Genomic DNA, 12,927 nt, shown 5'->3' with positions numbered 1-12,927 from the left:
CATCTGCTCAAAATAGTTCTTTTTCTTCTTGACCCTGACCTTGTTGGACATATCTAGCAATCAATGCACTCCATGAGACAACATGCATCCAAAGAGACACCCTCGCTTTGCATCAGTTGATAACAGCCCAGAGCGTATGTGATTGCTTTTTGAGAGACACCCTCGCTTCGCACACGTTGAAAAACACCCAGAGCTCTTTAGCCTTGCCCAAATTGGATATATCTTGCAATTAAGTGCATTTTGAGAGACGACATCCAGACTTTCTCAAGGTGCAAGTTTACGTGATTTCATTTGGAGAGATGCCCTCTCTCACCATGCATCTGCTAAAAACAGCTCTCTTGTTGACTCTCATCCTGTTGGACATATCCTGCAATCAATGCACTCCATGAGACAACATTGCATATGGAGAGACACCCTCGCTTCGTATTAGTTGAAAACAGCCGGAAGTGTATGCAATTGCATTTGGAGAGGCACCCTCGCTTTGCATCCATTGAGAACAGCCCAGAGCTCCTTGGCCCTGCTCAAGTTGGGCATATCCCGCAATTAATGCATTTCAAGATACGACATCCCGGATAGGAAGCTCCTCAAGCACTTTTTGTGCTTTATGAAGTGCAGCACACTTGGCATACATTACCCTGACCCTATTAGACATATTTTGCAATCATTGCATCTATATAGACACCTAGAAAGACACCCTCACTTTAGTTGAAAACTGCCCAGAGTGTATGTGATTGCATCTGGAGAGAGACCCTCGCTTCGCATCTGCTAAAAGCAACCCAAAGCGCCATGGCCATGCCCAAGTTGGGCATATCCGAAAATCAATGCATTTCAAGATACGACATCCCCTCCTCAAGCACTTTTTGTGCTTTACAAAATGCACCACATTTGGCACCCATAGAGTGACAAACAATCTCCCTCGTGCTGCCTGCGTAGCTACAGAAGTTGGGAGATAGACGACGTTGCCGAATGGCGGTGTGTCACAGAGAGCTAGGAGAGAGGGAGCCCTGCAAACATGTGAACCCACTCCCCTTACTACATGGTGCATGTGAGAGTCTCTCTGTTGCTCCAAAGCCCCTCAACTCCATCTCTCACCTACTCTTCCATTACAAAATCCCATTTCCATCCCCTATCCACACACACAGACACGGTGACACCGCCCCTGGTGCATTGCACGCGCTAGATAGAAATGGAGAGACCCTTGGCTGTCGTCGTGCTGAAGCCGCTCACCTCATTCTAGTCGCAGTGGTGCTGGCCCTTCTGCATTATGCTTTTGCTCCTCATGGTTCGCTACAAAGCTACGAAGTCTTGCGGGGTCTGTGTGTGTGTGTGTGTGTGTGTGTGTGTGTGTGCGCGCGCGCGCACCAAACCACACTTGCTGGTTAAAGCTGGTTGCAACACGTGACTGGGGGAGGGGCCGGAATTCTTACCCGCTTGTGTAATACCCATACGTATCTTCTGTAATGCCACATGCCTTCAAGGTGCAAGTCGTGATATCATGGAAATCAAGACATCCTCAATCAACCTAGGTTATGAAGCCTCTAAGTACATGTCATATCTACTCAAAGCAGTGAATATGTGCATATAGCAACAGAAACGTGCACTTGAAAACCATATCATGACCACACATTCAAATGCAAACGACAATAGAATATTCCTTTCCTGCAGGACAATGGGGTGTAACATATGGCCTTTCCTTGCCGATGTAAACTAAAAATCCCAATGAAAAGACACACCTTCTTCCAAAGCCGTGCAAGCCAATCCATCAATGTGAACCAAAGCTGCTATGAAATCTAATATGGCATCAAAACTCGCATGAGAAAGAGAAGGTCTAGGAAACTTGCATACAAACAAAGCCAATGATTGAGCAGCTATTCCTTGGAGCTTCTCACCCCTTTTCATCCTTGAGATGATGCTGATGATAGCAGCGTGGAGCTTCACACACACATCCAGCTTGTCATCAAAGTTGTTGAATGATCCTAAGGCAACATGGCATTGAGGATGATCAATGGCAAGATGGTGACATCACTCACCTATCAAAAGCTGGTCAGTAGATATTTACTTCGCTATCAAGTGGCTCAAAATCTGTGCGCGTGATGATTGTGATGAATTGTGTGCGCAATCACGCCACCAGCAAAAAGGTCTCCACACAGTCCCAACATGGTTCACATGTCCTGCCCCTAGCCCTGTATGGGCTACAATGTATTATTACTATTGAGTGGCGAGGTTGGGCCCAAGACCACATCTACAAACTCGTATAAAATTAGCATGCAATAATCCTTTTCAAAGTACAGGCAAACCCGTTAAAAGTAATCACTACTTAAAATCACAACTAACAATAAATTCTAAGGCAAGCAAGCATACTAAATCATGTCCAAAAAGAACACATTGCATGATGGCAGAGAGATATTGCCAAAGAGAGAGATTGAAAGACAGTATGAAGATCTTATGCAGCTTCTAAAGACACACAAATACACTTTCATTAATGGCATACATTCATACCCTTAGGAAAACGATGGAAACTTGTTGCTTTTATAAATGCATACTGAAGTGTAGATGTGGACCTGCCATTTGCACATCATACTGCGAGGCTCTTGAACTTTGAAAGTTCACTGCTTTTGCTATGCTTGATAGTTATCTTCAGCTCCATTATAGAGAACCCAAGAAGGCAAAGGCCGAGAAAATGCATACTTGGAGAGTGGGCACAAGAAGGGGATATCAATCATTTAATAGCAGGGCGGAGCTTTGGAGGTGAGAGGGGGTTGGGGTCGCCTGTCTGTTGACGATGCAGAGTAGACATGTGCCTCCGCAATCTTGTCAGCAAATCCAGTACCTGATCTGTTTATCTCAGTATTGACTTCTTTGTGAGGCTACTTTCTAAGACAGTATTTCTGCAAAACACAGTATTCCTTCAGCAGGGCGCATGGCTGAAAAACCAGGGAGAGAATATAAGCATAGTGACCTGCAGGTGGCTTTTTAGGTCCTATCGCAGCATTGTTGAGCACATTGAAGCAATGGGACTTCCTGCACTTGAAGTTGTATCCAGCCACCAATCTTTTGATTGGACAGAGAGAGAGAGAGAGAGAGAGAGAGAGAGAGAGAGAGAGAGAGAGAGAGAGAGAGAGAGAATGAGGTGAGCGTCTTCAGCACGACGACAATCGAGGGTCTGTCCATTTCTATCTAGCGTGTGCAATGCACCAGGGGCGGTGTCACCGTGTGTGTGTGTGTGTGTGTGGATATGGGATGGAAATGGGATTTTGTAATGGGAGAGTAGGTGAGAGATGGAGTTGAGGGGCTTTTAACCAACAGAGAGGCTCTCGCATGCACCACGTAGTACGGGGGTGGGTTCACATGTTTGCAGGGCTCCCTCTCTCCTAGCTCTCTTTGGATGCATGTTGTCTCATGGAGTGCATTGATTGCTAGATATGTCCAACAAGGTCAGGGCCAAGAAGAAAAAGAACTATATTGAGCACATGCAGAGAGAGCGTCCAAATGCAATCATGTATACTTGCACCTTGAGGGCATTGGCATTACACAAGCGTGTCTTCAGGTTACACAAGGAGTGCATGGATTGCAAGATATGTCCAAATGTGGCTTTCTGCAGTGGATGCGAAGCGAGGGTGTCTCTTCAGATGCAATCACATACGCTTTACGCCGTTTTCAGCTAATGCAAAGCCACGGTGTCTCTTCAGATGCATGTTGTCTCATGGAGTGCATTGATTGCAATATATGTCCAACAACGTAAGGATCAAGAGAAAAAGAACTGTCTTCAGGTTACACAAGGAGTGCATGGATTGCAGGATATGTCCAAATGTGGCTTTCTGCAGTGGATGCCAAGCGAGGGTGTCTCTCAGATGCAATCACATACTCTTTACACTGTTTTCAGCTGATGCAAAGCCACAGTGTCTCTCCAGATGCATGTTGTCTCATGGAGTGCATTGATTGCAATATATGTCCAACAAGGTAAGGATCAAGAAGAAAAAAAACTATTTTCAAAAGATGTCGAGAGAGGGCATCTCTCCAAATGCAATCACGTACATTGCACCTTGAAGGCATGTGGCATTACACAAGTGTGTCGTTGGGTTACACAATGAGTGCATGGATTGGAGGATATGTCCAAATGTGGCTTTTTGCAGTGGATGCGAAGCGAGGGTGTCTCTCCAGATACAATCACATACACTCGGTTGTTTTCAGCTCATGCAAAGCCAAGGTGTCTCTCCAGCAACATGTTGTCTCATGTAGTGCATTGATTGCAAGATATGTCGTGCTTGCCACTGCCTTGGTCAACATGTATGCCAAATGTGGTGCACTTCATAATCTTGAGGAGATTCATGTCTTCGATGTTGTCTCTTGAAATGCATTGATTGAGAAATGGGCCAGGCCAAGGAGCTCTAGGCGTTTTTCAACGGTTGCGAAGCAATGGTGTCTCTCCAGATGCAATCACATAAGATCTGGGTTGTCTTCAGCTGATGCGAAGCGTCGGTGTCTCTCTAGATGTCGTCTCTTGAAATGCACCGATTGCGAAATGGGCAAGGCCAAGGAGCTCTCGGCATTTTTCAGCGGATGCGAAGAGATGGTGTCTCTCCAGATGCAATCACATACCATCTAGGTTGTTTTCAGCTGATGCGAAGCGAGGGTGTCTCTCCAGATGCATGTTGTCTCATGGAGTGCATTGATTCTAGGATATGTCCAATAAGGTCAGGGTTAGGAAGAAAAAGAGTTTTTTTCAGCAGATGCAAAGACAGGGCATCTCTCCAATGCAATCACATACACATGCACCTTGAAGGCATGTGGCAATACACAAGCGTGTTGTTGGGTTACACAAGGAGCACATGGATTGCAGGATATGTTCAATGTGGCTTTCTGCAATGGATGCGAAGCGAGGGTGTGTTACTAATAGAAGCAACAACACCCTAGGCTGCAGTGGCAAAATACGGTTGCGAGCTTCCATGGTCTAGGGCAGGAGGCTGACCACTCTAGTCAAGTAGGTCTCTGTGTAGCTTTTGTCTTACCCAATTGCAAGCTGATCGGGCCCAAAGTGCCACCAAAGCGCCACACATATCGCCCTCTGTCAATGACCAAGCATTATGGTGCTCCTTACACCCGAAAACTGAGCAAAGAAATCATGAGCTAACCTCCCATTTATGCATCCGTGCATGTCTTCAACTTCCATCCCCATAACAAGCGTGATTCTTTCATCCAGAGGCCGAAAGCTTCCCACATTTTGCCAAGGTGTCTCTCCATCAACATATTGTCTCAGGGAGTGCATTGATTGCAAGATATGTCGTGCTTGGCACTGCCTTGGTCGACATGTATGCCAAATGTGGTGCACTTCATAAGCTTGAGGAGCTTTCTGTCTTGGATGTTGTCTCTTGAAATGCATTGATTGTGAAATGGGCAAGGTCAAGGAGCTCTGGGCGTTTTTCAACGGATGTGAATCAAGGGTGTCTCTCTAGATGTCGTATCTTGAAATGCACTGATTGCAAAATGGGCATGGCCAAGGAGATATGGGCATTTTTCAACGGATGCGAAGCGATGGTGTCTCTCCAGATGCAATCACATACGATTTGGGTTGTTTTCAGTTGATGCAAAGCGAGGGTGTTTCTCCAGATGCATGTTGTCTCATGGAGTGCAAAGAAATCATGAGCTAACCTCCCATTTATGCATCCGTGCATGTCTTCAACTTCCATCCTTATAACGAGCCGTATTCTTTCATCTAGAGGCCGAAAGGGTCCCACTTTTAGCCAAGGTGTTTCTCCATCAACATGTTGTCTCATGGAGTGCATTGATTGCAAGATATATCGTGCCTGGCACTGCCTTGGTCAACATGTATGCCAAATGTGGTGCACTTCATAAGCTTGAGGAGCTTTCTGTCTTGGATGTCGTCTCTTGAAATGTACTGATTGCGAAATGGGCAAGGTCAAGGAACTTTGGGCATTTTTCAATGGATGCGAAGCAATGGTGTGTCTCCAGATGCAATCACATATGATTTGGGCTATCTTTAGCTGACGCGAAGCGAGGGTGTCATTCTAGATGTCGTCTCTTCAAATGCACTGATTGCGAAATGGCCAAGGCCAAGGAGCTTTGGGCATTTTTATGCGGATGCGAAGCAATGGTGTCTCTCTACATGCAATCACATACAATTATTTTCAGTTGATACAAAGCGAGGGTGTCTCTCCAGATGCATGTTGTCTCATGGAGTGCATTAATTACAAGATATGTCCTATAGGGTCAAGAGTCAGGAAGGAAAAGAGTTGTTTTCAGCAGATGCAAAGAGAGGGCATCTCTCCAATGCAATCACGTACACATGCACCTTGAAGGCATGTGGCATTACACAAGTGTGTCGCTGGGTTACACAAGGAGTGCAACGATTGGAGGATATGTCCAAATGTGGCTTTTTGCAATGGATGCAAAGCGAGGGTATGTTACTGATGGAAGCAGCAACACCCTATGCTGCAGTGGCAAAATACGATTGCGAGCTTCAGCAAAATACGATCTGGGTTGTCTTCAGCTGATGCGAAGCGAGGGTCTCTTTCTATATGTCGTCTATTAAAATGTACCGATTGCGAAATGGGCAAGGCCAAGGAGCTCTAGGCATTTTCTAGCAGATGCGAAGCGATTGTGTCTCTACAGATGCAATCACATACCATCTGGGCTATTTTTAGCTGATGCGAAGCGAGTGTGTCTCTCCAAATGTATGTTGTCTCAAGGAGTGCATTGATTCCAGGATATGTCCAATAGTTTTAGGGTTAGGAAGGAAAAGAGTTGTTTTCAATAGATGCATAGAGAGAGCATCTCTCCAATGCAATCACGTACACGTGCACTTTGAAGACATGTGGCATTACACAAGCGTTTCGCTGGGTTACACAAGGAGCACATCATTGCAGGATATATCTAAATGTGGCTTTTTGCAACGGATGTGACGCGAGGGTGTCTTATTGATGAAAGCATCAACACCCTAGGCTGCAATGGTAATACCGGTGTGAGCTTCCATGGTCATGTCCCGGGAAAGGCACTGTACATGGCGCAAAGCAAGGGCAGGAGGCTGAGCACTCTAGAGCAAAATCTGTGTACTTTAGAAATGGGGCAGCCAACTAGTCAGGTAGGTCTCTACGTAGCTTCCGTCTTGCCCAATTGCAAGCTGATCGTGCCCAAAGTGGCACCAAAGCTCCACACACCTCGCCCTCTGTCAATGACCAAGCATTATGTTGCTCCTTACGCCGACCGTGAGAGAAGAAATCATGAGCTAACCTCGCATTTATGCATCCGTGCATGTCTTTAACTTACATCCCCATAACGAGCCCGATTCTTTCATCCAGAGGCCGAAAGCTTCCCACATTTTGCCAAGGAGTCTTTCCAGCAACATGTTGTCTCATGTAGTGCATTGATTGGAAGATATGTCGTGCTTGGCACTGCGTTGGTCGACATGTGTGCCAAATGTGGTCCACTTCATGAGGTTGAGGAGCTTCCTGTCTTGGATGTCGTCTCTTGAAATGCACTGATTGCGAAATGGGCAAGGCCAAGGAGCTTTGGGCGTTTTTCAGCGGTTTTGAAGCAATGGTGTCTCTCCAGATGCAATCACATACGATCTGGGCTATCTTCAGCTGATGCGAAGCGAGGGTGTCTCTATAGATGTCGTCTCTTGAAATGCACCGATAGGCAAGGCCAAGGAGCTCTGGGCATTTTCAGCGGATGTGAAGCGATGGTGTCTCTCTAGATGCAATCACATACGATATGGGTTGTTTCAGCTGATGCGAAGCGTGGGTGTCTCTCCAAATGCATGTTGTCTCATGGAGTGCATTGATTCCAGGATATGTCCAACAGGGTCAGGGTTAGCAAGGAAAAGAGTTGTTTTCAGAAGATGCAAAGAGAGGGCATCTCTCCTATGCAATCACGTACACGTGCACCTTGAAGGCATGTGGCATTACACAAGTGTGTCGCTGGGTTACACAAGAAGCGCATGGATTGCAGGTTATTTCCAAATGTGGCTTTTTGTAACGGATGCGAAGCGAGTGTGTTACTGATGGAAGCAGCAACACCCTAGGCTGGAGTGGCAAAATACAGTTGCGAGCTTCCATGGTCGTGTCTCGGGAAAGGCACTGTAGATGGCGCAAAGCAAGGACAGGAGGTTGAGCACTCTAGAGTAGAATATGTGTACTTTAGAAATGAGGCACGCAGCCAGTCAAGTAGGTCTCTGTGTAGCTTCTATCTTGGTCAATTGCAAGCTGATCGTGCCCAAAGTGCCACCAAAGCGCCACATACCTCCCCCTCTGTCAATGACCAAGCATGATGTTGCTCCTTATGCCGACCAACTGAGCAAAGAAATCATGAGCTAACCTCCCTTTATGCATCCGTGCATGTTTTCAACTTCCATCCTCATAACAAGCCATATTCTTTCATCCAGATGCCGAAAGCTTCCCACATTTTGGGGCAGAAATCTAAACTTTATAATTTTATACGCTAGCAACTTCTCAAAACCACCAAGAAGGCGCGTCATGTACTCACACACACAAATTCACATTTTCTATGACTCTGCAAGTTATTGCTCTCATATTGCTTACAATATTTTACCCACATGCAGGTTTCTTTAACAACTATGGTGCTCTTTCCATTTACCTCCTTGTGCAGGAGCAAAATGCTACGTCCTCGGGTTTCAAGCTCACGCTCGTCCTTATACCATATCCTTGATTTTTGAGATGGAGACTCTCACTGATCCGTTCATGTCAGAGCTTCTAGCCAAAAGAGATGAGTGAGTGGGATTGGGGTGGCAGCTGCAGCTCGTCAAATGGGTACTGCTTCATATCATCCCTTTAGAGGCACAATACGTTGGGTGGACTCCTTCCTTTCCCTTCCCAATGAGATGTTTAAGCAAATCCTCGCATGGTTGCATATCTCAAGCATCTTTTGTTCCAGTGCGGTGTGCACTTGATGGAAGGCTATCAGGTCATCAAGTCTATTCAACCATATGTAGGGCTCTATCTGCACCTTGGTATTTCATTTCCTAAGGACAGAGGGATTAGTATATGACCCCAAAGCCAAAAAATGGCGTAGCTTCAGTCTTACATCATACGCGACAATGCGGCCCTCATGGCCTCTTTGCATGGATTGACATGCTTTGCAGACAACTCAAATGGTTATTACCTCTACACATGCAACCTTCCCAAGTGGTAGGCATGGAGATTCTCTCTCTCTCTCTCATGCATGCTCATGCTCACTCAGAACGTTAATAAAAAAAAGGAGAGAGACAGTATTGTGCGTTGGAATGAAATGTTGTATTAATTGCATCTTCTGAATGCTGAAATGACGTATAAGACCAAACGGTTACACCATGGTGAATCTGATACGAGGTTTGTAGAGAGAGAGAGAGAGAGAGAGAGAGAGAGAGAGAGAGAGAGAGAGAGACATTATTGAGAGCTGGAATGACATGTTATATTAACATCTTCTAAATGCTAGAATGACCTATGCTGCAACTCATCCTCGAACGGTAGAAAATAAAAAGATAGAGACTTGATAGGGTGGAGAAAGAAAGAGATGAAAAAGAGAACAAAGAGTAAAATTGGAGAAGGAGAAAGATCAAAAGAGAGAATAAAGAGATAAAAATAGAGGGATAAGAGAGATAAATAGATAGACATGTCATAAAAAATAGAGAAAAAGCATAAAAGTATTATGATGTATGAGTATGAGGAGAAACGTGTGACATCATGTGGGTGTCCTCTAGAGAGAGAGAGAGAGAGAGAGATTAACAAAAATGTTATATTAATGTCTTCTGAAGGTTAAAATGACTTGAGACACTTATGTATGTATAAGATAATGGCCAATTTGGAGGGCCTCCGGTGATCTTGTGACTTTCCATTCCTCTCTCTCTCTCTCTCTCTCTCTCTCTCTCTCCCCCCCCCCCCCCAATGGCGAAGTGGGACAAACTGTATGGTACTTAGAATATGGTCATATGGTACCCACTTTGTACAAGGTCATACACCAATGAGATATGGGTTAAAGGCATTTTTTGTGAGCAATGACAAATCCAAGTCTTATAAACATCACGTGTGTGATGGTAAGAGCGAGCAAGATTTACTTAAGTTGGGTTCAAAAAATAGATTTAAGAGAAGTGTGTAGAGCTCCAGCTCAATATCTTGATCTTGTTGAAATAGTGCGATTAAGAGTGCTATGCAGATAAATTCCTTAACCTTTTTGGCAATAATGTAGACAAAAACTTTTTTTGTTTGGAATATGTCTCTTTAGTGATGTTCTTTTATGTAATCTGTGTGTGTGTGCGCGCACACACACACACAAGGGGAAAGGAGAAGAGAAAGATGCAAAAAGGTTAAATACAACAGGAGTAGTCTCAAGGGGCCAAAGATAGAGTGAGACAAAAACTTGCATTTGAACAATGGATAAAAAAGTATCCGTAGGTTATTGGTGATAGTGTTGATCGTGTGTGTGTCATTTTAAGAGTGAGCGAGACCCGCCGATAGGCGGGTCGGGCGAGCTAGTAATTTAATAATGTTGATGTTAAGATCTCTCTCTCTCTCTCTCTCTCTCTCACACACACACACACACACACACACACACACACACACACACACGCGCGAGTGGAGACCTCTCACTCCCGAGACCTCTCTCCAAATGCAATCACATGTCCTACCAAAATCCTTAGTTCTTTTATATATAGTATAGATTAGAAAGAGATATCCGATGTTCTTCCGGAATACTTAGCCCTTTTATATACAGTATAGATTAGAAAGAGATGTGATTGCTACAAGAAAGCTCTTTGTTGTTCTTAAGAGATAGCAGATGCTGCCCCCTCCCCCTAGATGCTTGTGAACAGAGTATGGAGAACATGGAAACGAGGTGAGAGCATGGCACCTAGGGAAGAAGCATTGTCGTGCGAGAGGGGAATCTTTTCTTTTCTTTAGTCTTGCTTGGTAGAACTAAGGCCCATGTCCCACATGGACGTGTGATGCTTTGTTGGCAAAAGGTAAGAGGCTCTGTCAAACGTCCGCGAGGGCGAAATTTCATCCGGCTTGATCCCCCCGCCCAAGAACAGCAAGCAGCGAACGCTTGCAAAAAGTAAGCCCGTGGACGCGTCTGATAGGATTCGAGGTCAGACTCTAGGCCCCAAGGGGAAGTAATTTCCATCTGGCGTAAATACTTTGATTGCTATCCATTTCTAAGTCGTTATATATAACCTTACCACTGCCCATGTGTGACTTGAAAAAACGGACCGACATGTCGTTTAAAGGCATGTCTGCGTCCAAGTGTGACACGGACCTAAAGCCAATTTCTCCCATAAGGGAAAAAGAAAGGACAAATTATAAAACTAGTCATACTTTGAACCCAAAGCGAGTGTAGAGAGCTACCTTCTCAAAAATAATGGCCAAAGAGCATTGGACCTAAGAGAGTTATTACTACCTTCGTCAAGAAAAATGTCCCAAAGGAAGATCCAAGTGGATATACAGTTTGAGACTGAATAAAAGTTTGAGAGAGAGGGCGCTTAAAAATTCCCACCATTTTTCCTCAATTGGTATTAGAGCCCCATAAGCCATTAAACAAGGTAGCTCGTTTTTTTAGGCATTATATGAAACACAGAAAAAAGTAAAATTAACAACCAGGCACGGATGAAAGTGTGTGAAATCATTTGTAAAAGAAGAGAAGAGAGAATGCGAGATTTTTTTTGAAGAGAGATCGGCCAGGAACCGGTACAAATTCATACAATAAACTAGTTTTATACTGCTCTACGATGTATTTACAAATGTACACTTATGGAAAAGAGCTTGCTGTAGATAAACAAGGACCTGGGCCTTGTTCAGACAACCCCATGTTACTGTATGCAGTATAGTAAGGCACACTCTGCGGGGCTGGAAGTTCGAGTAGGCATACACGGACCCAGAGGGGGAAGAGCTCACGTATCGACTACACTCGCATTCCAGCTTTATTTGCACTTCGCATGGCGTGCTTCCACCCGATCCCCACATCATCTCCCCTTTGCTCGATGCGAAGGACCCTATGCAAGAAGCCGACTCGCAACCACAAATTGTCGGAGATGGTAACGGTTGCGCATATGTACATGCATCCCCCACAACCACTCCCTTACTTTCTCCTCCATGTCTTGTATTCATAATCTGAAATATCCTCTGGCCATGGCTCCCTCTTGCTGTGACCGCTAGACTAACCTCAAATTCTTGAGCCTCTGGCTTGCTCCAAGAGTACCCTGCTATGGATGCGGCAACAGGAAGCGAAATGTCGAAAGCAGAATCACAAACACCTTCGACGACGGAAGAGGGTAGGAGGTTTTCACCACCGACGACAGTAGACACGATGGGGAGGCCATGATGCGAAATGTCTACAAGGAAGAAGAGATCCTTGAGGACCATGGAGGGTGCTTCGGTTGGTATCTTGAGGTAACCGTTTCTGTGCTGCAATGCCGCTTGCGCACGTAGGGCATAGAGACGTTTGAAGCTTCCATTGTGTTGGAGGAGGAGGGTCTTACCTTGGGGGGAGGAGAGAGATGGCCAAGTTTGCAAGCAAAGGGCTGCCCATAGGTATTCTTGAGAGGCCAAAACTCTCCAAGTGTTGGAGACGTAGCTTGCATGGGCCAAAGAGGCACCGTGAAGCTTCTCAAAGACGAGGGGGAAGAGATCCCAGTGAGCAGATGCCTGCTGTAGCATGGAGCTAATTCGTGGCGGCCAATCGCGTTTGGGGTTGTGATTAGGGTGGGATTAGGGGGGTGATTAGCGTGTCTGTGTCTGATATAGTATTTACAGAGTTAATGGGGTGTGGTGTTATACTAGAGACTGGTAGAGAAGGCGAGGCAATGCACATAATCCATACTATATATTAACTAGTTTGCCTTGATTGCTTCACTATGTATATTATGGTAAGAAGTAAAATAATGATAGTGGTGTGGATTTTACCGCATGGCATAGCTCGTGA

The 12,927-nt window shown here is 45.2% G+C and overlaps 1 protein-coding gene across 1 annotated transcript; it reads right to left on the bottom strand.

Annotated features, from left to right (window-relative positions):
- Positions 1–11,722: 11,722 nt before the first annotated feature.
- On the bottom strand, positions 11,723–12,662 carry LOC147420905 (uncharacterized). Its single transcript, XM_086504593.1, has one exon. It carries the CDS (start codon positions 12,660–12,662, stop codon positions 11,730–11,732), a length of 933 nt encoding a protein of 310 aa, XP_086360719.1. The 3' UTR covers positions 11,723–11,729.
- Positions 12,663–12,927: the final 265 nt, after the last annotated feature.

Source organism: Adiantum capillus-veneris, chromosome 28 (assembly GCF_014529385.1).
Source record: "Adiantum capillus-veneris isolate H3 chromosome 28, ASM1452938v2, whole genome shotgun sequence".
Lineage (NCBI taxonomy): Eukaryota > Viridiplantae > Streptophyta > Polypodiopsida > Polypodiales > Pteridaceae > Adiantum > Adiantum capillus-veneris.
This window is presented reverse-complemented; position numbering and strand designations above follow the sequence as displayed.

Excerpts from the sequence above, each read along its gene's own strand:
- LOC147420905 (XM_086504593.1), bottom strand. The coding sequence starts at position 12,662 with ATGCTACAGCAGGCATCTGCTCACTGGGATCTCTTCCCCCTCGTCTTT.